Source organism: Erpetoichthys calabaricus, chromosome 4 (genome assembly GCF_900747795.2).
Source record: "Erpetoichthys calabaricus chromosome 4, fErpCal1.3, whole genome shotgun sequence".
Lineage (NCBI taxonomy): Eukaryota > Metazoa > Chordata > Cladistia > Polypteriformes > Polypteridae > Erpetoichthys > Erpetoichthys calabaricus.
In genome coordinates, this window is record NC_041397.2 from 62,962,178 (window position 1) to 62,987,073 (window position 24,896).

General features: G+C 37.4%; 1 protein-coding gene across 1 annotated transcript in view; it reads left to right on the plus strand.

Moving 5' to 3' along the window:
• Positions 1 to 23,644, plus strand: part of LOC114650091 (serine/threonine-protein kinase 24) — a 157,917-nt gene extending 134,273 nt beyond the window's left edge. Inside the window, exons 8-11 of the mRNA XM_028799535.2 lie at positions 312 to 435; positions 9,680 to 9,748; positions 12,020 to 12,156; positions 20,369 to 23,644. Of these exons, the coding sequence (XP_028655368.1) occupies positions 312 to 435; positions 9,680 to 9,748; positions 12,020 to 12,156; positions 20,369 to 20,405 (367 nt within the window). The 3' untranslated portion in view covers positions 20,406 to 23,644. The remainder of the gene's footprint in view (positions 1 to 311; positions 436 to 9,679; positions 9,749 to 12,019; positions 12,157 to 20,368) is intronic.
• The last annotated feature ends 1,252 nt before the right edge of the window (positions 23,645 to 24,896 follow it).

A 24,896-nucleotide genomic window follows, 5' to 3' on the forward strand; every position in this document is an offset into this window, starting at 1 on the left:
ATTCACCTTACAGGCATTACAAATGCTCCCTAGGTGTCTCCTTTGAGAAGTGCACAAGGCACAACCCACTGGGATAATACTGAGAGGCAGATCCAGAATATGCTGGAGCACTTATGTTTAGTTTTCCTAAATTTAAATATTTTCAAATAAATTAAGTTAATATTAAAATATTAAGCAGACTTTTTGCATTTGTTTCAAGCATTACAATCTTATTTTTAAATATGTTCATTAGTATGGAAAGAATGAAAATTTAACTTTACAAAGAATTCACATTGCTAATTTATAACATTAGCTTTCTTTTTATTTTTCAGAGAGCAAGATGGACAAGCATCTGGTGGTAATGATCCTGGAGACTGGATTTTTACAATCAAAGAAAAGGATCCCAAAAAACTACAGAATGGTGCTGCACAACCAGAGGAATTAGAAAGAAATAAGGTGATAATTTAATTTAACACTATATATATGTGTGTATATATATATATATATATATATATATATATATATATACACACACACACACACACACAAACCTGTTTAATCCAAGTTAAGACTATTGGGTACCAGATCTTATCCTGACAACATTAGGTTAAGACATGACCCAACTCTAGACTGTACACCAGTTCAGGAGACACACACACCTCTTATGGTTTAGGATTAAAAACAGAGTACCCAAAACCAGACTTGCAAATTTGCAGGGAACTCCACACAGACAGCAAGGGAAGGGTGGATTTTGAACCTAGGGTGTTGGGTCCATGAGACAGCAGCCTTATTCTTAGCCACTGCCACCTATCATTCCTGTTCTGTATGAATAAAATTCCCCTAGGTTTTAGACAGCAGTGCTAGAACAGGTAGTTTATTAACACTTTTATGCATGCATAGAGCGCAGTAGCCAGAACAGACTAAAAGGAAGCACTATTATTGTTACTAAAATTCAAGTAGCTGCACAGTTTGTTAAAATAAAATCTGGAACAAAGAAAAATATTTTTTTTATTCACTGTGTATGCAGAAATACTCAAGACTTATGTGTTATCCTGTTTGTCTTCAAATCATTTTATAATTGTATTTTCCCTAACTCATCATTCCTAACCCCCAGTGTTCTTTTTTATTATCTAAAATGGAGTAACTTTTTTCAAGTTACATTTTTGTTTTCTTTACAACATTAAGACAGGTAATTTACATCTCAAGCTTCAGAGAAGGAAAACTATAAAATTAATGATGACAATTTTATAAAACCATTAAATGAAACTGTACCTCATGAATGCTATAGTTTTCAGACAATCTGTGGTTCCGTATATAGGGGTTTCAATTTCAGCATCAGTGCAAATAAATGTACTTTATTTGCACCAATTTAATGCTTAATTAACCATTTGAAAATGCAGCATTTTTTTTTATCTTTCCTTAGACTTAAAAACTGATTTCTATGATAGGGTTCTGCACCCAGACAAAGTTTTGTTCATATATTTTAATGAGACATATTTTCTCTTAAACAAATGCTTAACAGAAAGTAAATTGTTATTAGAACTTTTAAAGCCAAAAGAGTGAAGAAATTCACATTTCCCTACCTAGAGGGTGATCTTAGATTGTGAAAGCAAAGATCTTCTGCGGTGCATTGGATCTAAAGCAGATGCTGTTAGCCCTCATCACATTATTTTAAGTAATGGAATTAATACCTCCAGCATTACAAGAAAACAAGCAGAATTTGCCACGGAGAATATAGGACTAGTGGTGAACAGTGACCATTCAAGGTGTGTCTATGGTAAAGTGAGGTCCACGGCTGGCTGGCATAGTTTTAAATAATCGCCAGACTCGTGTCTTCAGGTAAGGGCATGGTAGTGTGGCTAGAGCGGTTTCCATGTGTGATGCGGGAGTGGATGACCTTGCCCGATATTTCAAAATCTTACAATAAATTCCACTAATTGCATTTGTGGCATTCAATGCAATAAATGTGGACGAATTTACATTGGTGAGACTAAAAATTCAATTAGAGCAAGATGTGTCCAATATCCTAGGGTGATAGAAAATCAGACACGTCAGACTCTATTGTATACCCACTTTGCACAGTCTGTACATTCCCCGATATTTTTTCCCATAGAACACCAACCATACTGGAACAAGACATATAGATTAAGAAAAGAAAAAGAATGGATTGGAGCCTTAGACACAATAGAGCCTAATGGCCTTAATGAAAAATTTTAAATGTCTAGAATTAGTATCTCATGCAATTAAATAAAAGAAAATTTAATTAAGAATTTAATTCCTGGATCAGTGGACCCGCGTGCGACTATTCATAGCCATAATCCCCTACCCTAAGCCTAACTGGCACCAGGAGCTGCTAATTGCCACAACTGTAAGGTATGCGTACTTTAAGTCAAACACGACTGAAGTGGTCTGTGCTGTGTAAGTAACTGCTAAATAAAAGACTTACCCCAGAGTAGTGCTGTTAGTTATATTAAAACAGAGAATATACTGTATTTCATCATGTATAATTATTTCATTACTTAAAAGTTTACTGCATGTGTTACATCTGTCTACTCAGCTTTTGTTCTGTTTTGAGCATTCCAATACAGTCTTGTAGTATTTTCAGTTCCTCATGTAGCACCTGTTGTATTTTTACATTACTTTACAGAATTTTTTTATTTTTGGTTATTTCAGTTTTGTTGTAATTAATGAAACAGGTAAATGCAGGCTTCTCTATAGCTTAAGGCCATTTTCCTGTCAGCACATTTACAAAAATGAAGTGTTGCGTAGTTTCTGCACTTTCTTTAAGAGCACTTGTGAACACTAAAATTCAGTGATTTAATTTCTGAAGCACTTAAAAAAAATTTTATACCATGTGGCCTGTTAAACGAAAAAAAGAAAAAGAAGAGAGAAAGACTAGCAGTAAACTTCTTTGTTTCAACCTGCTTGGTATAAACAAGTATTAATAGCAGTTCTGTAACATTGTAGACCAAACATGATACATATTGCTTAGGTTATCCACCTTCCCACTTATTTTTGACAAGTAATGGTCATTGTTGCCTATATTTTTACTTTACTGAGTGTATTTATTCCCTTTATGTATGAACATGTAAACATATCCTCCATGGGAGGTGTATGCTTCTTCTTCCTTTATTTGCTACAAAGAAAGAATAGCACCTAAGCAGTGACAGTGGTCCACTAGCAAAACATTTATCAGCATTGTGAATCATGCTGTTTTACTTGTATAACCTAACCACCTGACAAATGTATTAAAGATCAGATCCTGTATTATGAAAAAAATAGATTAAAGAGTTGTCTTTCTAGTTTTTGTAGTATAATTTTTTTACCCATATGAATATATCTGAATGAGTGCATCCTTACTCCAGACTACTCTTAGGGCATTTTTTCAATTTTCTTTCATCTAACATGTTGTTAAAAGTTTACTGGTTAAGAGTAAGACCAGATCAAAATTAATACCAGAAACATCCCTGACTAAAAATGGGATTCCTGTTTTACTTATTATCCTAGATCTTTTTGAAGAACTAACTGAAGTGATAAATAACAATCGTGCATTTGACATCCTATATCCCAGATTTTCATAAAGTACCCCTTAAAAAGCAGAAAACCTACAGACTGCTCCTGCATAAACACTGAAAACAACAGGCAGTGGTGTGAGTAGGAGTTGTCAGAAATGGGTTCCTGCAGGGCTCAATTTTAGGGCCTGTGTTTTCACACTAACAAAAGCAATGCTAAAGTTGTCTAAATGTGTAAATGATCCTAAGGGAGATGATTTAATAGGTAACCTGCAATCCATCACATGTTTTCTAGGATGTGTTAAAAACTAGTTATTTTTAATAAATCCACTGGTGCTGAACACAGTAAATTAACGTATCAAGTATTACTTTCTGCTCTAAAGTGCATGTATGGTAAATTATGGACATCTGCATCACCATTTTATGGCAAAAATGTAAGGATCCAATTTCAAAACACCCTGTCTGCCTGGGACTAATTGGTTTCTTAACACATTTCAATGTAGACATTAATTATAATTATTCAATTATACAAATTAGCATTTGACCGGAAAATACAGATGTGATATGTTTGGGGAAAAATATGTGCAGCTGATTTTTCAGTTTTGGATTTGAAGCAGACTGCATTTATTGATTTATAATTAATTCACAATCTTCCTGTTCTCTAAATTTTGACCAGGACAGTAACTACACATAGGAGCATTTGTATATAAATAGAAGGATTTAAAATAAATAACTATATCATTTTTCTCATTGAAGATGAAACAATAACATCTGAACAATAAGGGTTTGGATCTGAAAAGTGTACAATATCAAAAAGACTGTTTACTGAAATGATTTAAAGGGAATCTTTGTAGAGCAGTGTTTGGAGTAAAATACTGTACAAGTAAGGATGCTTAATCGGGGTAATGAGGTTTTGGTGTTTGTACTATAGTAAGCATGTCAAGTTGATTGAATGAAGTGGTACTGGACTAATTTCTGGTCTTCAGACTGTACAGTAAACTGTAAAGTGAGATTGAAGGAGTTTATTTGGTAATTAATGTTAGCAGGAGACAAAATGGAAGTATTCAAAAATTAATAAGCAGTTACAATTATTTAATAAAATTAAAAATTTCAATAAAATTAAGATGATTAAGTATTTTATCCTTTGGGTTAATTAAAAATAAGTGCATAAAATTCTGCTTTTCAAGTCTAAATAGCTTAACTCCATTTTAGGTACTGACTTTGGATAGTTTTTTAGTTCCACTTTGTCAGTATATTTAGATTGTAAATCACAAAAATTAAGTATGTAGCTTTGAAATGACACAGTCTAATACTGGAAATAGGCATAAAACATTTTTCCTTTTTATTTACTGAAATGTATTTCTAACATAAAACATTTTTATATTAAAGAAATAATCATAATTTTAAGTTTCAAAGCTTTTAATCCATCCATTTTTCTAAACTTGCTTAATCCTGAGCAGGGTTTTAGGGCAGCTGGAGCCTATCCCAGCAAGTAAATAGAGCAAGGCAGGAACAATTCATGCACAGGATGCCGGTTCATCTAAGGGTGAATACATAAGGGAGAGTTCAGCTTCACCAGTGCACCTATCCAGCTTGTGTTTGGACTGTGGAAGAAAACCAGCACACCTGACGGAAACCCACAAATTCCATGCAGGGAGGATCTGGGACGTGAATTCCTGGCCTCCTTCTAGAGAGGCAGCAGTGCTACCACTGTGCCACCCTCATTGAAATAATATCACAAAAGAAAACAATTTCAGGGTAGGGTTTTTTTATTTAGAAAATTTTTTTATTTTGCAATATATAGAGAAAACAACAAGTGTGAATATAATTGTACACTGAAATGGATTTGCAAAGTCCAGTAATGATTGTCTTTAGTTTTCCCCATTAGTGTCTGATATAGAAAGAGAAATGTTTGTGTTTTTTTGTTTTGTGCCCTCCCTCCACCATAACCTATTGTCTGTGGGGGAGGAGTGAAAGCTTTGGTTTCGTCAAAAATTTCGATCTCCGGTTTTTGACGGATCTCAACGTTTTAGGATTCCTTAATACTGAAAACATTTATATCAATTATGGGTGTGTGTCTGTGTGTTGCAGTTTCTCGAGGATGGTCTTGAGCTAAAACAGCTCAGCAGAAAAATACCAAACTCAAAAATTAAGCCTGTTGCAAGGTGACGAAGTGCTGATTAGTTTTTGATCCAAATTGTGAAAGAGAAAGAGGCACTCTAGTGGAACCGTCAATTACTGTAATTCTGCAATAACTTAGGAATTCTTCTCGTCAGTTGCTACCGTAATAACCTATTTTATGATCAGAAGGATCAGTGTCAGGAATAATTTAGTTTGTAGGGCACAAAGCCTATGGACGCACATGTCCAAATTTTCTTTATACACTAACAGCTGTAGTAGTGTACACTCTAACGTGAAACGTTCCCACTGTATCTGATCGTGTTCAGCTCTGATGGGAGAGCATCCACTGTGTGGGGAGAAGAGCATGTGGCCGTGATATCTCTGCCAATGAGCAGGTACCCTCTAAAACACACATAGCTATGATCTCTCTCTCTCTCTCAAACATCAAATGTTGCTCTTTAACAATCTCTAGATGATAATATCTGCTGAACATGTGACGAGAGGTAGAGCGACTTGAATTGAGGCTGGTGCATAACTGAGGATGGGCCCGTCCAGCTCCCTACTCCTGACGTCCCGTCTCACCCTCTCCTTGGCCCAAAGCATGTCTCTCGGATATGTGCAAATAAATTGGTGCCCCAACTGAACTATAATACTTTGCGCTATGAGAGAAGTCACAAAATCACCCGGAATGTTCAAGCAAATTATAGGGAATAAAATCCAATCTAAATCTGTTAAGTATTTCTCTCATGAAAAGCCGACAGACAGACGGATGTTGGATTTTATATATATAAAGAGACAAAATTATGGTTTCAGTATTTTAATACATGCATTAAAGGCAGCTGAAGGCTAGATATTTCTTTTCTGTGAGTGGTGCACTGATTTTGACTGCCATTCAGGCTAAATCAAAGGGTGTGTTCCTCAGCTATAATTTACCAATTCTTAGTTAAACTTACAGCATTCAATAAATTGTTGAACCCCTTAGAGTTTTTTAACCTAGTTTTAGCAGAACTACTGCCATATATAAAATCATTTAACAGTTTAGATATTGTAGCAGATGCTCCATCATATGTTTTTGTGTTTCCATCTAAATGTGATTAATTGTAATATGTGCTGGGAATTGAAGTCCTAAACCTTTGTAAAATGCAATTAATGATTGTAAAAGTTAGTCTGCTAATTCAGATATTGTGCATGTGTGTTGCCATTGGTCCAGCTTTGAAATATAGGCCATTTGGTATATTGAGGAGAGGGGTTATAATGGAGGATGGCAGCCAAAATGTAGTGCAGACTCTGGGACTATAATTCCTATCAGGTACTGAGGCTAATGGGAGGACACTATTATTAACAGTTTTGTACTGGTCAAAACAGGATCTCATTTAATACTGCAACGTTTTGTTTTTTTTTTGTTTCCAACTTTTTTGGAGAACAATTTATTGTCTCTCCGGATTAGAGCTTTTGCCTAACAATATGCCATGTTTTCTCATTGTGGGTTGTGTAGCCATGTGGAATATCCAAAAGACTGCTTTTGTCTGAGTTTAGTGGTTGTGAGCAGTTTAGCTAAACCATAATCAAAAGAAAACTTTGTTGTTTTGCTCACGGCTATTTTTTTTGTGATGCAGTATTATAAGCAAGTTTAGAAAATGGGTGGATAGAAATTTACATCAGAATACAATGAAGTTAATTCCAAGAGACAAGTACAGTGGTGTCCTTCTCCGCGTTGGTCAAATGTGCAGATATGAATTTTATTGCACTGTGTACATGTGAAATGAACTCTGAAATTAACTGATGACATACATTTTTATCAAAGCAAAAACATTTTTGAAAAACCAAGCATTGTTTTACATCTGCATATTATGGGTACAATTAAGATAAGCTACAATGAAACAGAAAGAAACATGATTTTTTTTAAAGAATGTTAGTGTCTGATGTTCAGAATATAGCATAAAGAGAACAACTGAGAGTGGCATTAATAACGTCTACAGTTTCTTGATGGCAGGCATTCAAGTCAGGGCAGAGTGATGGCTTTGTGGCTAAGTATCTGCACTGGTATCTGGAAGGTTGGTGATTCAGATCTGTTACTGCCATATGTTTGTAACAATTCGTCTCGAGCGCTAACAAGAGACGATTTCTACCACTAATCTGTCCTAGGTGACGGCAGATGATAAAAGGATAGGCCAATATCACATCCCAATAAATTTCCCGTATACCCTTTATTCTACACAAAACAGTCCCTTAATACAAATGCATTTATAGCCCACCAAAAGTATAGTCAATATCTATCAAAACATTACATCACATAAACAACATAAATAACAATATTCATTCCCCCAGTTCCCCTTCCAGAGATGATAAATAGATCCACATTTGTCCACTGTTCCGCCCCGCAACTCCCGGCAGGCAAACGAGGAGTCCTGAAAATTGCGGACTACAAGCACAATCACCTCTTCGTCATAAAAGACATACAGTCAGTCTTGCGCCATGATATAATGTAGTAAGTCCTTTGAAATAGCTCACCCGAGTCCATAGGAATTAGTGGAACATTAGATTCCCCGATCAAACGAAGACCTTCCACCTTCTCAGAGGACTGTAGGAGCTCCTAGACTTCTTACATGGCCAGTGCAGTAGCTGATTTGTTTTTTTAATTATCCGATGCTCTTTTTTTTTTTTTTTTTTTTTACTTTTTTCCTCCTCTTCCTCTTCTCTCTTTAAAACAGCGCGCTTTATGCAAATCACTCCCCGAAAAAAACAGTAAAGCTGGAAGTTCCACCTCTGGGGCACCGCTGTCAATCTCTGGCTGTAAGAATGTTCCCCACAACACCCGATCGACATCAGAAAACATATTATCTTTATGTGGCAGCGCTACAAGTTATCCTACTCCATTGGGCCCATGAGCAATGCCCTAAACCTGAAAGTTGCCTCAAGGGTGTGCTGTTAAAAGTGCTCTGACCCCAAAAAGTCATGCGACAAGATAATTTTCTCTTGGGGATTAATAAAGTATATCAAGTACAAAATAAAAAAGGTCTGTTTTAAAATGAAGCAGCTATTAATTTAAGCTTTGATGCCAATACAGTATTCTGATTTGTAGCAATTGTAAACTAAAGTTGAATGAATCTTTGTAACATTATCGTATACTGACACTGGTGTGGGTCTCCTGTAATAGTACAGAGACCTTCAGCGATGTCTGTGGACCTCAATCACCCTGGCCCCACCTACTATAGATGCATTCTTCGGTTTTCAACAAGCCATCCATTTTATTGAGGTGGGATTAAATATATTTTCATGAAACCATAGTAAACCAGCAAATACAAAGAAGTGTTCCAACCCACCAAGGTTGTTACCACAATTATGGAATCCAATCATACACAAAAAGAGCAAATTCTTCACTCAGAAGAGCAGAGAAATTGATAGTTATTGCAGTAGTAGTGTAGAGCCATCCATTTTATTGAGGTGGGATTAAATATATTTTCATGAAACCATAGTAAACCAGAAAATACAAAGAAGTGTTCCAACCCACCAAGGTTGTTACCACAATTATGGAATCCAATCATACACAAAAAGAGCAAATTCTTCACTCAGAAGAGCAGAGAAATTGATAGTTATTGCAGTAGTAGTGTAGAGCCATCCATTTTATTGAGGTGGGATTAAATATATTTTCATGAAACCATAGTAAACCAGAAAATACAAAGAAGTGTTCCAACCCACCAAGGTTGTTACCACAATTATGGAATCCAATCATACACAAAAAGAACAAATTCTTGACTCAGAAGAGCAGAGAAATTGATAGTTATTGCAGCAGTAGTGTAGATAACGACTGGGGCACTTATATTTCAGCCAGCTTTGACAAACAGGTCAACATTTTAAAAAAAAAAAGATAAGTACTGTAATTGATTTCTTACCTTAAACAGATATACCCAGGAACTCTAGGTACTTCAGCTAATCAATATATAATGGTTTCTTGCTTTGACTTTTGTAGTTAAAAGGTAATCCTAAATTTTTGTTTTACTCATTTTGTTCAGTAATGTTGCAGTGTCTATTGTTTTTACTGAAAATATTTCTGTTATATTCTATAGGTACAAGACATTCCAAAGAGGCCTTTGTCACAGAGTTTGTCAACAATTTTTTCTCCATTGTTTGCTGAGGTATGGTGTGTGTGCTTTTTTTATGTAATACACTGTGTGTGTGTGTATATATATATATATATATATATATATATATATATATATATATGGATGAAATTAAAAAGAACACTGCTAATTTTATACATATAGTACTGTACAAAAGTTTTAGGCAGGTGTGAAAAAATGCAGTAAACAAAGAATGCTTTCAGAAATATAAATAATGATTGTTTATTGTTATCAATTTACAAAATGCAAAGTGAGCAAACAAAAGAAAAATCTAAATCAAATCAATATTTGGTGTTACTACCTTTTGCCTTCAAACCAGCATCAATTCTTATAGGTATACTTGCACAAAGTCAGGGATTTTGTAGGATTATAGTCAGGTGTATGATTAACCAATTATACCAAATAGGTGCTAATGATCATCAATGTCACACGTAGGTTGAAACACAGTCATTAACTGAAACAGAAACAGCTGTGTAGGAGGCTTAAAACTGGGTGAGGAATAGCCAGACTCTGCTACCAAGGTGAGGTTGTGGAAGACTGTTTCATGTCATGGCAAGATTGAGCACAGCAACAAGACAAAAGGTAGTTATACTGCATCAGCAAGGTCTCTCCCAGACGAAGATTTCAAAGCAGACTGGGGTTTCAAGATGTGCTGTTCAAGCTCTTTTGAAGAAGCACAAAGAAACTGGCAATGTTGAGGATCGTAGACGCAGTGGTCTGCCAAGGAAACTTAGTGCAGCAGATGAAAGACACATCAAGCTTACTACCCTTCGAAATCGGAAGATGTCCAGCAGTGCCATCAGCTCAGAACTGGCAGAAACCAGTGGGACCCAGGTACACCCATCTACTGTCCGGCGAAGTCTGGCCAGAATGTAGTCTTCATGGAAGAGTTGCAGCCAGAAAGCCATACTTCCGACTCAAGTATGCACAAAAACATAGGAACTGGGGTGCAGAAAAATGGCAGCAGGTGCTCTGGACTGGTGATTCAAAATTTGAAATATTTGGCTGTAGCAGAAGGCAGTTTGTTCATCGAAGGGCTGTAGAGCGGTACAATAATGAGTGTCTACAGGCAACAGTGAAGTGTGGTGGTGGTGGTTCCTTGAACGTTTAGGGCTGCATTTCTGCAAATGGAGTTGGAGATTTGGTCAGGATTAATGGTGTTCTCAATGCTGAGAAATACAGGCAGATACTTATCCATCATGCAATACCATCAGGGAGGCGTATGATTGGCCCCAAATTTATTCTGCAGCAGGACAACAACCCCAAACATACAGCCAAAGTCATTAAGAACTATCTTCAGCGTAAAGAAGAACAAGAAGTCCTCGAAGTGATGGTATGGCCCCCACAGAGCCCTGATCTCAACATCATCGAGTGTGTATGGGATTACATGAAGAGACAGAAGGATGTGAGGAAGCCTACTTCCACAGAAGATCTGTGGTTAGTTCTCCAAGATGTTTGGAACAACCTACCAGCCGAGTTCCTTCAAAAACTGTGCGCAAGTGTACCTAGAAGAATTGATGCTGTTTTGAAGGCAAAGTATGGTCACACCAAATATTGATTTGATTTAGATTTCTCTTTTGTTCATTCACTGCATTTTGTTGATTGATGAAAATAAATGATTAACACTTCCATTTTTGAAAGCATTCTTTGTTTACAGCATTTTTTCACACCTGCCTAAAACGTTTGCACAGTACTATATATAAATTAGCAGTGTTCCCTTATTAATTTCATCTATAGACCACTTCCTGGTAAACATTTTGGTTTCCTGGCATTTAACTTTAATTAATTGGTTCAGCAAATTCCACTGTGCATTAAAGATAAAGTTTCAGGTAGGTAAAAAATAAAATTTGCACTTTGATTATAATATGATGCTGCACCAACACTGATTTATTCTGTTAATATGTGTAAACGAGGTAGATGGTGTCAGGCACTGCCTAATTGTATGAATTTGATAAATGATATTTGTGTTTTAATGCTCTTCAGCCTGTTTTGTTCTCTCTCTAATGTTGTCCAAAAAGTGCTATAAGTATAAAATATTCCTTTCCTACTGTAAAACTATTTAACAGTGAAATGCTAATTTTTTTTTGTAAAAACTGAATGTGGGTAGGCAGACGTGGATGTTTTTCAAGATAGTTCAGTATCTTAATTCCCTTCAGAAACATCTTAAAATCTAGTGTGCATACCTTTATTAGTTTTAAGAGTTTAAGGGGATTGCACCATTTACAGTTAAAACTTAATTTTAAATATTGTGCTTATATAATGTGAGCATTTCTTTTGATTGGACAGTTAAAAGAGAAAAATGAAGCCTGCAGTGGCAAAACAGAGGCAGTTGAAGAATTGCGAAAAGCAATTTTCTTAGTAGAAGAACCATGCCCTGGAATTTGTGATTTAATGGTATCAGAACTAATACAGAGAATTCAAAGGTAATCTACTTTTATTTTGAGATCTACTTAGTTTTTAAGTAAATTTACTGTTTACAAAAAGGCACTTGGAAGTTACAACTGTGACATTTGGGGGGAAAAAAAAAATACATGTATTTAGTCAGTGTACATACTCTGAGGCTAGGGATCTGCACTGGCAATCGGAAGGTTGGCGGTTCGATTCACGTAAATGCCAAAAGGGACTCTGCTCTGTTGGGCCCTTAAGCAAGGCCCTTAACCTGCAATAGCTGAGTGCTTTGAGTAGAGAGAAAAGCGCTGTATAAATACAAAGAATTATTATTTTCACTTGATTTCATGTTTCGTGTTTTTTATTAAATATTCAGTTAGGATGGACACAGGTAATTTTGTAATGTAATGCTGATCAAATTCCATTTTAATATATATATATATATATATATATATATATATATATATATATATATATATATATATATACACAGTGGGGCAAAAAAGTATTTAGCCACCAATTGTGCAAGTTCTCCCACTTAAAAAGATGAGAGAGGCCTATAATTTTCATCATAGGTATACCTCAACTATGAGAGACAAAATGAGAAAAAAAATCCAGAAAATCACATTGTCTGATTTTTGAAGAATTTATTTGCAAATTATGGTGGGAAAAAAAGTATTTGGTCAATAACAAAAGTTCATCTCAATACTTTGTTATATACCCTTTGTTTGCAATGACAGAGATCAAATGTTTTCTGTAAGTCTTCACAAGGTTTTCACACACTGTTGCTGGTATTTTGGCCCATTCCTCCATGTAGATCTCCTCTAGAGCAGTGATGTTTTGGGGCTGTCGCTGGGCAACACAGACTTTCAACTCCCTCCAAAGATTTTCTATGGGGTTGAGATCTGGAGACTGGCTAGGCCACTCCAGGACCTTGAAATGCTTCTTACAAAGCCACTCCTTCGTTACCCGGGCAGTGTGTTTGGGATCATTGTCATGCTGAAAGACCCAGCCACGTTTCATCTTCAATGCCCTTGCTGATGGAAGGAGGTTTTCACTCAAAATCTGACTATACATGGCCCCATTCATTCTTTCCTTTACACGGATCAGTCGTCCTGGTCCCTTTGCAAAAAACATCCCCAAAGCATGATGTTTCCACCCCCATGCTTTACAGTAGGTATGGTGTTCTTTGGATGCAACTCAGCATTCTTTCTCCTCCAAACACGACGAGTAGAGTTTTTACCAAAAAGTTCTATTTTGGTTTCATCTGACCATATGACATTCTCCCAATCCTCTTCTGGATCATCCAAATGCTCTGTAGCAAACTTCAGACAGGCCTGCACATGTACTGGCTTAAGCAGGGGGACACGTCTGGCACTGCAGGATTTGAGTCCCTGGTGGCGTAGTGTGTTACTGATGGTAGCCTTTATTACTTTGGTCCCAGCTCTCTGCAGGTCATTCACTAGGTCCCCCCGTGGGGTTCTGGGATTTTTGCTCACCATTCTTGTGATCATTTTGACCCCAAGGGGTGAGATCTTGCGCGGAGCCCCAGATCGAGGGAGATTATCAGTGGTCTTGTATGTCTTCCATTTTCTAATAATTGCTCCCACAGTTGATTTCTTCACACCAAGCTGCTTACCTATTGCAGATTCAGTTTTCCCAGCCTGGTGCAGGTCTACAATTTTGTTTCTGGTGTCCTTTGACAGTTCTTTGGTCTTGCCCATGGTGGAGTTTGGAGTGTGACTGTTTGAGGTTGTGGACAGGTGTCTTTTATATTGATAACGAGTTCAAACAGGTGCCATTAATACAGGTAACGAGTGGAGGACAGAGGAGCCTCTTAAAGAAGACGTTTCAGGTCTGTGAGAGCCAGAAATCTTGCTTATTTGTAGGTGACCAAATACTTATTTTCCACCATAATTTGCAAATAAATTCTTTAAAAATCAGACAACGTGATTTTCTGGATTTTTTTTTCTCATTTTGTCTCTCATAGTTGAGGTATACCTATGATGAAAATTACATGCCTCTCTCATCTTTTTAAGTGGGAGAACTTTTGGTGGCTGACTAAATACTTTTTTGCACCACTGTATATATATATACAGTGCATCCGGAAAGTATTCACAGCGCATCACTTTTTCCACATTTTGTTATGTTACAGCCTTATTCCAAAATGGATTAAATTCATTTTTTTTCCTCAAAATTCTACACACAACACCCCATAATGACGTGAAAAAAGTTTACTTGAGGTTTTTGCAAATTTATTAAAAATAAAAAAATTGAGAAAGCACATGTATTCACAGCCTTTGCCATGAAGCTCAAAATTGAGGTCAGGTGCATCCTGTTTCCCCTGATCATCCTTATGATGTTTCTGCAGCTTAATTGGAGTCCACCTGTGGTAAATTCATTTGATTGGACATGATTTGGAAAGGCACACACCTGTCTATATAAGGTCCCACAGTTGACAGTTCATGTCAGAGCACAAACCAAGCATGAAGTCAAAGGAATTGTCTGTAGACCTCCGAGACAGGATTGTCTCAAGGCACAAATCTGGGGAAGGTTACAGAAAAATTTCTACTGCTTTGAAGGTCCCAATGAGCACAGTGGCCTCCATCATCCGTAAGTGGAAGTTCGAAACCACCAGGACTCTTCCTAGAGCTGGCTGGCCATCTAAACTGAGCAATCGGGGGAGAAGGGCCTTAGTCAGGGAGGTGACCATCTCTGCAGCAATCCACCAATCAGGCCTGTATGGTAGAGTGGCTAAACGGAAGCCACTCCTTAGTAAAAGGCACATGGCAGCCCGTCTGGAGTTTGTCAAAAGGCACCTGAAGGACTCTCAGACCATGAGAAAGATAATTCTCTGGTCTGATGAGACAAAGATTGAACTCTTTGGTGTGAATGCCAGGCGTCACGTTTGGAGGAAACCAGGCACCGCTCATCACCAGGCCAATACCATCCCTACAGTGAAGCATGGTGGTGGCTGCATCATGCTGTGGGGATGTTTTTCAGCAGCAGGGACTGGGAGACTAGTCAGGATAAAGGGAAAGATGACTGCAGCAATATACAGAGACATCCTGGATGAAAACCTGTTCCAGAGCGCTCTTGACCTCAGACTGGGGCGACGGTTCATCTTTCAGCTGGACAACGACCCTAAGCACAAAGCCAAGATATCAAAGGAGTGGCTTCAGGACAACTCTGTGAATGTCCTTGAGTGACCCAGCCAGAGCCCAGACTTGAATCCGATTGAACATCTCTGGAGAGATCTTAAAATGGCTGTGCACCGATGCTTCCCATCCAACCTGATGGAGCTTGAGAGGTGCTGCAAAAAGGAATGGGCGAAACTGGCCAAGGATAGGTGTGCCAAGCTTGTGGCATCATATTCAAAAAGACTTGAGGCTGTAATTGTTGCCAAAGGTGCATCGACAAAGTATTGAGCAAAGGCTGTGAATACTTACGTACATGTGATTTCTCAGTTTTTTTATTTTTAATAAATTTGCAAAAACCTCTAAACTTTTTTCACGTTGTCATTATGGGGTGTTGTGTGTAGAAAATTCTGAGGAAAAAAATGAATTTAAACCATTTTGGAATAAGGCTGTAATATAACAAAATGTGGAAAAAGTGATGCGCTGTGAATACTTTCCGGATGCACTATATATATATATAATATACAGTATATATATATATATATATATATATATATATATATATATATATATATATATATATATATATATATATATATAATATACACACAGGTCCATAAATATTTGGACAGAGCAACTTTTATCTAATTTTGGTTCTGTACATTACCACAATGAATTTTAAATGAAACAACTCAGATGCAGTTGAAGTGCAGACTTTCAGCTTTAATTCAGTGGGGTGAACAAAATGATTGCATAAAAATGTGAGGCAACTAAAGCATTTTTTTAACACAATCCCTTCATTTCAGGGGCTGTAAAGTAATTGGACAAATTAAATAACTGGAAATAAAATGTTCATTTCTAATACTTGGTTGAAAAGACAGCCTGAAGTCTTGAACTCATGGACATCACCAGATGCTGGGTTTCCTCCTTTTTAATGTTCTGCCAGGCCTTTACAGCAGCAGCTTTCAGTTGCTGTTTGTTTGTGGGCCTTTCTGTCTGAAGTTTAGTCTTCAACAAGTGAAATGCATGCTCAATTGGGTTAAGATCAGGTGACTGACTTGGCCATTCAAGAATTTTCCACTTCTTTGCTTTAATAAACTCCTGGGTTGTTTTTGCTGTATGTTTTGGGTCATTGTCCATCTGTATCATGAAACGCCGCCCAATCAATTTGACTGCATTTAGCTGGATTTGAGCAGACAGTATGTCTCTGAACACCTCAGAATTCATTCGGCTGCTTCTGTCCTGTGTGTCATCATCAATAAACACTAGTGTCCCAGTGCCACTGGCAGCCATGCACGCCCAAGCCATCACACTGCCTCCACCGTGTTTTACAGATGATGTGGTATGCTTTGGATAAGCTGTTCCACGCCTTCTCCATACTTTTTTCTTTCCATCATTCTGGTAGAGGTTGATCTTGGTTTCATCTTGTCCAAAGAATGTTTTTCCAGATCTGTGCTGTCTTTTTTAGATGTTCTTTAGCAAAGTCCAATCTAGCCTTTCTATTCTTGAGGCTTATGAGTGGCTTGCACCTTGCAGTGCGCCCTCTGTATTTATTTTCATGCAGTCTTCTCTTTATGGTAGACTTGGATATCGATATGCCTACCTCTTGGAGAGTGTTGTTCACTTGGTTGGCTGTTGTGAAGGGGTTTCTCTTCACCATGGAAATGATTCTGCGATCATCCACCACTGTTGTCTTACGTGGACGTCCAGGTCTTTTTGCGTTGCTGGGTTCACCAGTTCTTGCTTTCTTTCTCAGGATGTACCAAACTGTAGAATTTGCCACTCATAATATTGTAGCAATTTCTTGGATGGTTTTTTTCTGTTTTCGCAGCTTAAGGATGGCTTCTTTCACCTGCATGGAGAGCTCCTTTGACTGCATGTTGTCTGTTCACAGCAGAATCTTCCTCATGCAAGCACCACACCTTAAATCAATTCCAGGCCTTTTATCTGCTTAATTGTTAATGACACAACGATGGACTTGCCCACACCTGCCCATGAAATAGGCTTTAAGTCAATTGTCCAATTACTTTTGAGCCCCTGAAATGAAGGGATTGTGTTAAAAAAAATGCTTTAGTTGCCTCACATTTTTATGCAATCATTTTGTTCACTCCACTGAATTAAAGCTGAAAGTCTGCACTTCAATTGCATCTGAATTGTTTCATTTAAAATTCATTGTGGTAATGACCAGAACCAAAATTAGAAAAAAGTTGTGGCCTTCAGCTCTTCTGAATTGTTGGGTCTGGCGTATTGCATCTTCCTCTTCACAATACCCCATAGATTTTCTATGGGGTTAAGGTCAGGCGAGTTTGCTGGCCAATCAAGAACAGGGATACCATGGTCCATAAACCAGGTTCTGGTAGCTCTGGCACTGTGTGCAGGTGCCAGGTCCTGTTGAAAAATGAAATCTGCATCTCCATAAAGTTCGTCAGCAGCAGGAAGCATGAAGTGCTCTAGAACTTCCTGGTAGACGGCTGCGTTGACCTTGGACCTCAGAAAACACAATGGACCAACACCAGCAGATGACATGGCACCCCAAACCATCACTGACTGTGGAAACTTTACACTGGACCTCACGCAACATGGATTCTGTGCCTCTCCTCTCTTCCTCCAGACTGTGGGACCTTGATTTCCAAAGGAAATGCAAAATTTACTTTCATCAGAGAACATAACTTTGGACCACTCAGCAGCAGTCCAGTCCTTTTTGTCTTTAGCCCAGGCGAGACGCTTCTGATGCTGTCTCTTGTTCAAGAGTGGCTTGACACAAGGAATGCGACAGCTGAAACCCATGTCTTGCATACGTCTGTGCGTGGTGGTTCTTGAAGCACTGACTCCAGCTGCAGTCCACTCTTTGTGAATCTCCCCCACATTTTTGAATGGGCCTTCCAAATGAAGTTATCAAGAGTCTGGTGATGTCAGTGATTCACAGACTTGGGTATATGTGACCAAGCACTAACTTATACCAAATTCCATCCATCCATCCATTTTCCAACCCGCTGAATCCGAACACAGGAACAAGTGAAATTGTTAATCCCTAATAATAATAATACATAGTCATTAACATTATTGCTATTTATTACCCATTTCAATTTCAAAGAATATACTTTTCCTGTAAAAGTGTGTTTTATAATGACCATCAACAAAAGCCAAATTACTAGGATAAGCACGAATGTTTTACTCGTGTGTAATTGTACAGTATATAGAATGTTCAAGAGTAAAAAGCTCTAGTGACCTTTATCCAGTGACTCCTTTATCCAAGATGAGATACCACTGGTAACATTTCATTTGTTTTTCCAATTGGAGCACAGGCAGATGAAGTTAATTGTTCATGATAACAGCGTAAGTAGCAAGATTTGAAACCCCCTGCCTCACGGCTTTGAAGTCCTAGGTGTCCAAAGCCTTAATCATTACACTACACTACCCGGCAATAGTATTAACCTTTGGTAAAAACTCTGCAAATATTGTATAGAGAAACGTATTTAGTTACCTAATACTTCTGGTGCATCCAGTTAACTGATGGCACCATTTCTTATGAGATTTCCCAGGCAAAGACGTCCAACACAACTAGTCTACTAAATAAAGCACAAAGAATGTAGATGCCTAACAGGTTTCTGTTATGAAAGCTGGATTTTACATTTTACATATAAGAAATATAATGATGCATAACCCTGGAATCAGTTTTATTTTGTGCCCCAACATGCCAGTCATCACCATTGGATGAAGTTATCCAAAACCCTCCTGAACTCTGGCTCCTCTCCAATATTAATGAAGCCCATGATGGAGGACTCGCCTGAAAATTTCTGTTGGCGGCAAACAAAATGATTGTACTGAAAGTCTGTTGTGTGGATGGTGAACAGGAAGGGAGACGGAGCAGTTCCCTTTGTTTCTCCAATGTTACTTGCTAGCATTTCTGACACACAGTCCCTGATCCTCACAGACTGCTTTCTGTTGGAATTATAAACTGTTTACATAAAAGTATGTACTCACCCATGCCTATATTTTTCAAAGTTGTCATTTTTCATGCCACTTTGTATCACTGGTGTTTTGTAAATTTTCCAAAACTACCTTGATGGTAAGTTAATTTTTGTTGATCTTAAAAAGAGGCATTTTCTAAGAATAATAACATTACATCTGTTTCCTTTTTAAGTAAAACCTTTCTACAGAAATGTAAAAAGGTGTTTTTTGACGTCCCACACACCAGTTTTATTATTTGACTTCTACTTGTGTGTAAAAGATGTCGTTAAGACTGACCAGTAATAGACATTCATTCATCAGTTGAAAGGTCTGAGCCTCAGATATTCAATTAGCTTTTCATGGAATGTGGATTGACACAGGAAGGGTCTTTGAGAAAAAGCAGGCTAACTCAGAAGTGATGCAACACTCCTCTTGGTGTGGAAACGGCTTATTTTACTAGGCATATGCAAAGTTTGGATTTATTTGAAAGAACAGCAGCTTGGGTATATGCAGAAAAAGTGCCGCTATTGTAACTGTTCACTTGAAACACAGCACATAGTTATCTCAGTCTTGCTGGTGATGGACGCTTTCTACACCCACTGTGACTGATGAGTAATATTTTATGATAGTGAAAAATAGTCTGCTAGACGAAGTAGCATGTGCTTTGTAAGCTTAGTGAAAGGTGTATGATAAAAGTAAAAATTGACCAGTTGCTGGTGTCTAAATTATAACTCGGACAAGCTATATGAATTGTAAGTAGAGAACACAGAACACAAGGCATTTTGGAATTTCCTCATAATTTTGACTCTGTTTTCATGGCTTCTGTTAATTAACCTCTGAACAATTTATTCATTTCTGGTTCTCTTTACTTGCCAAGACAGTCATTGATTGCATTTAAGATCACAAAGAACCATCTCCACTTCCTGCCCAAAAAAAGAAATAGTATAAATACTATATCTCCTGCATGTGGTCATTAAACACCAGTCTTTATTTATGTGGTGTTATTTATTTTCAATGTATTATAAAATTTCAGACTCTGGCTTTGGATAACGGAATGCAAAATTAATTGTAAATGCCTAGTACTGAAATATATCATACCAAATGAGACCAGATTTTGCCACCTTAACCTCCATTTTGAATTTTCTCTTTCTCATGTCAGATTCTCAATTGGTGGGCCATCACCTTCATCCCAGTGAAAATTCTTCCCCAGATGTGGACACCTTGCTGTCTGTTTTCAAGAGGTGCTCTTATTACTGATATACCATAAATGCCACAGTGAAGACAGGAGCTCTCTGTATGCAGGGGGCAGAACATTCTTAAGTAAGCAACAGCCAACATGAAGTCTCTCGGAAGAACTGTCATTTACAGCTGCTTAAAGCAAAAGATTCTTATGTATTTGTTTTAGTTAATGTCGTAGTGCACATATTAAAGGGGTAGGGGATCATTTACAAGTTTTTTGTTTTTTTTAGGTTTAGCCCCCCCCCATTGTTATTTTGTACCAGGATTCCTTCATGTGGATCTTCACTGGTATCCAGCTGATGTAAAAGGTAGATTTGTAGGTAAACTAAAATGCATTTTAGCTTTCCCAACCTTTACAGTATGTTTCACCATCAGACGTAGTATTTTTGAGTAAAGAAGAAATATTCATCAGTAGTTTTTGATTGTAAACAGGCATAATTAAAGTGCTTATTCCACAGTTCCCCTGGTTTACAAATTACAAATCTGCCATGAAGTCTCAACTGCTCAAAGTATGGACAGCTGGAAGCAAAGAGTTTCTTTTGAAATCCTGGATGGAAAATTTTGTGACTGCTAAAAAAAAATTGCTCCAATTTTTGAAACCTCAGGTATTTTGCTTTAGGTCAAATTAAACCTCTGGGAGACGGAATAATTTCTGTTGGATGAGTGTAAAAATGTGTATATAGAGTAATTTTTACTTATATTGAGATATTTGGGTGTGCATAATGGAATCACTGTGTTAAAATGGGGCAAGTGCTTCTGTAGATACTGTTAGTGAAGGTGAATCTTGAGAAACAAACACACAAAAATAAGGCCATAACTGAGCATTGCCTTGAATTGATCACATGTACATTTTGGATATAAAAGGACCCTCTCACCCCCAGATTTTGATGTTGAAGGAAGAGTTCATAGTTCAACAATAAACAAACGTGACTTAGAAATACGTACAGAACAGAACACTGTTTTTATGTTCATTTTTGTTTAACGCTCTTTTAAGTCAGGAGGGTTTTTGTTTTGTTTTTTTTAAATGAGTTGATCTGCAAGTCTGTTGTCCTCAGCCACTCGATTGTTGAGATAAAGAGCCACTTTTTGTTCCATTTCCAGCCAAATTTTTTAATCACCTAGCACACACAGAGTGGTGCAAAACAATTGTGAGTGAAATGCAAATATTGCCAATTCTGAAATATGTTTTACCTCTTTTTTTTTTTTAAATAGATTTGGTACGATAGTGGCATAAAATTTAAGGAAAGAAATCCTGTACATACTGTTTGTGCCGTGTACTACTTTAACAACATAAAACTGGTCTTTTACAAATAACTGCTTTAAATGCACCAGACTATTGGTGTACTCCCTTTTTTATTTCTAAGTTTGCTGTGATTTTTGTTTTCTCCACCATTCTTCGGGTAATTCAATTTTGGAAGTGATTCTTCAAGAGTGGTTGAAAACTTACCATGGAATATTTTAATAAAGATTATTTTTAAAAGCAGCTATGCTGCTAAATGCTGCTGTAGTTTTCTGGTTTATTTTTGTTTTGTTATGGCTAAATGTCATCTACTGAGATTTGATTAGCACATTTAGAGATCCACATTTGATAATCTTAAGTTTGTTGGACTTCATTAGACAAATGATTTAACTAATTTTTCAATTGTTTTGATCCTTTCTGGTCTAAAATCCATGCAAATCATAGCAGATGTATGATTTTAAATGTTCAAGTATGTGGAGCCTATTGTGAATCTGAAGCACTATTTATTTAAAATACAACATCATCACTCAAAAATTCAGTGTGGCATGATGGAGGCACAAAATGAGTCTTTTCTTGACGTTACTTCTTCCCTGCTTGTTACACATAGCAGACTGTGCGACAAGGACACGGCATCAGATTAGCGCAGGCCCGCGCTCGCCGGAGAGCCTGTCGTTTTATGTAGTGAATGTTAGCTTTGCAGGAATGAAGTCAGCATAGATTATTATAGCAATAAATTGTGGTCTGTGAAGCGTAGCCTTTGTCCACATTGCGCCCTCCTCTAGCATTCATTTGTTTCGTTTCGTTTTATTTTGCCACACTGCTAATTCTGCTGTCAGTTTCTTGGCCGATCATTTGATCAGAGTTTGACCTCTTAGACCCACTCGTCATCCACTTTATTTTTTAAAACACTTAAGGGCATTAAAAAGGCACTTTACATATTCTAGAGAAAATCTGCAGTCCTGATCAGATAAACTTTTACTTGAGTGTATTTTTACGTACAGAAATAGCAAACTAGAAAAAGCACAGAGTGTACAGGGTGCTAGTGTTTCTTATTTATGGCTGTTCTGCATTCATCTGTTTGTTTCTGGTTGCTTTGTTTCAAATGGAACGAGGTGGTCTTCAGTGCTGAATCCCTGAATGATTCGGTGATGTCTGTGCTCTCACGCCTGTGTTGGTCTTAATTTGCCTGTGCCATCTTCACGGCCTTTCATGAAAGTGCGTATTGAGCACAAGAGACACAGTGCCCTGATTTTAACATTTTAAAGATCCTTTTAAGACCCCCTTGCCCAGTTGACATGAACCTTCTGTTTTCCACCTTTGATGTTCAGTTGAGATTTGATGCGTTTCTGTGTCTCCTTTTGTAACAGACTCCAGTTTGTAGTTCATCTCCTGTTTTCCAGGTGACAAAAGTGCCATACACTTTTTTTTTTTTTTTAATTATTATTTTATTTAAATCCCATCTTTTTTATATTTTGCACCTTGTTTAGTTTGTCCACTTAATATATCTGTGTTGCACTTTCTACAAGTTTTTGGATGTTTTAAAATTTGGTACTCAAGGCCATAATTTTATGATGTTGTTTTTTTTTTCCTTTTTTTTTTTTTACTCTCATTACTGTACCTTTGCAGAAATGGCAATAAAAGTAGTGACATCATCAGAATATATTCTTCAGCACAGGTATTGTAGGGATAAATCAATGAATGAAAAAAAAATCCAATATTTTTGTAACTGTATAAAGAGCAAGTAATGCAGTAAAATATCTGGGTCTCTGATGTTTATTATTAATGATGGGATTCTTATTCCAGATGCTAATTAAGATGTGTAAATTTCATTTTCTGTAACATTGCTGACAGTTTATAGTCCTGTATATAATCCTTGCTTATGTCATTAAACAGAAAGGTATTGAATTTCTTGTAAGCTTTCAAGTGATTAAGGAAATAAAGTTTAATGCAAATTTATATGAAGCATTTTATTGGGAATATTGGAATTAATATTAATATGCAAAACAAGTTTTTTAAATGTAGATGTTCCTGTGGAACACTAAAAAGTTGAAAATAAAATTAAAGATCTTTTCAATAATAAAGTTAAATGTCCACAGTAAAATCTTAAGCCCTCAAGGCAGCGTTTTTTTTTTTTTTTTGTTAACATGTTAATTAACTCAGAGCTGTTGGCGTCTGCCTTGCCGTTCTCCGAGTTCCATGCAGTTGACGTTACAGACGGACAGACAAACAGACAACACTGCAACTCAGAAACTGCAAAAAGGAAAGTCATAAGCAGCACCACTGTGGCGCACCGGAGAGCCATCAGTGCAGTCAAGTGCCTGTCGCCACGCTGAGTGACGTGTGCCACTGGGCCTGGAAGTCACGTGTGCACTCGCTTTCTACATTCGGAGGTAATTTGAATGTCACCGTTATCTGTTGACAGAAACTCCTTTCTGTCCGTGTAGCCCCAGTTTTTGCTCCTCATGTATGGCTTTCTCCTACAAGGTACTGTCTGTCTCTTGCTTCTGGCTACCAGCGGAGATGTCCAGGTCCTCAGCCTCATGGACATCAGCAGCCAAAGTGCTAAAACGGGACACTTTAAAGATTCAGCCTGCCTTCCCTCCTCGAAGCAGTGCAGACTCGAAGGTCTCGGCCTTCAGTTTTCACGTCCCCTCCTGCCCCCTTAAACAGATGCATTTCCATTGGGATCTCGTGCACCAGTGACAGCTGGAGAAAAACAATATGGACCTGAGCATCCGTAGGCTTTACACCCCAGGAACCAAGTTACCCAAACTATTTTCTAACATTTCCGTAATTGTCTACGGCTCTGGCGCTGATCTTTCTGATCATAAAACAGGTCACTGAGATGGTGGTTGACTAGAAGAATTCATAGTTTATTTCAGAATTGCGGTATTTTAGAGCTCCTATAGAGCGCCTCTTTCTCTTGCATGATTTGGCTCAAAAACTAATCAGCACATCGTCATCTCGTAAGTTTCAAGTTTGGTATTTTTCCGTCCAGCCTTGTTCGCTCTAGACTAACCCCAAGAGACTGCGACACACAGACAGACATAAGACATGAGATCCGTCAAACTGGGGATTGAATTTTTTTTTTTGGTGATCAAATTTTTATTCACAAAATATAAATCATAAACGCAGCAGCTCACAGAAATGTACATTATAATATGGCAATGAAACAGCCAGCCACCTCTGGCCTCATGTGAACAAAGCT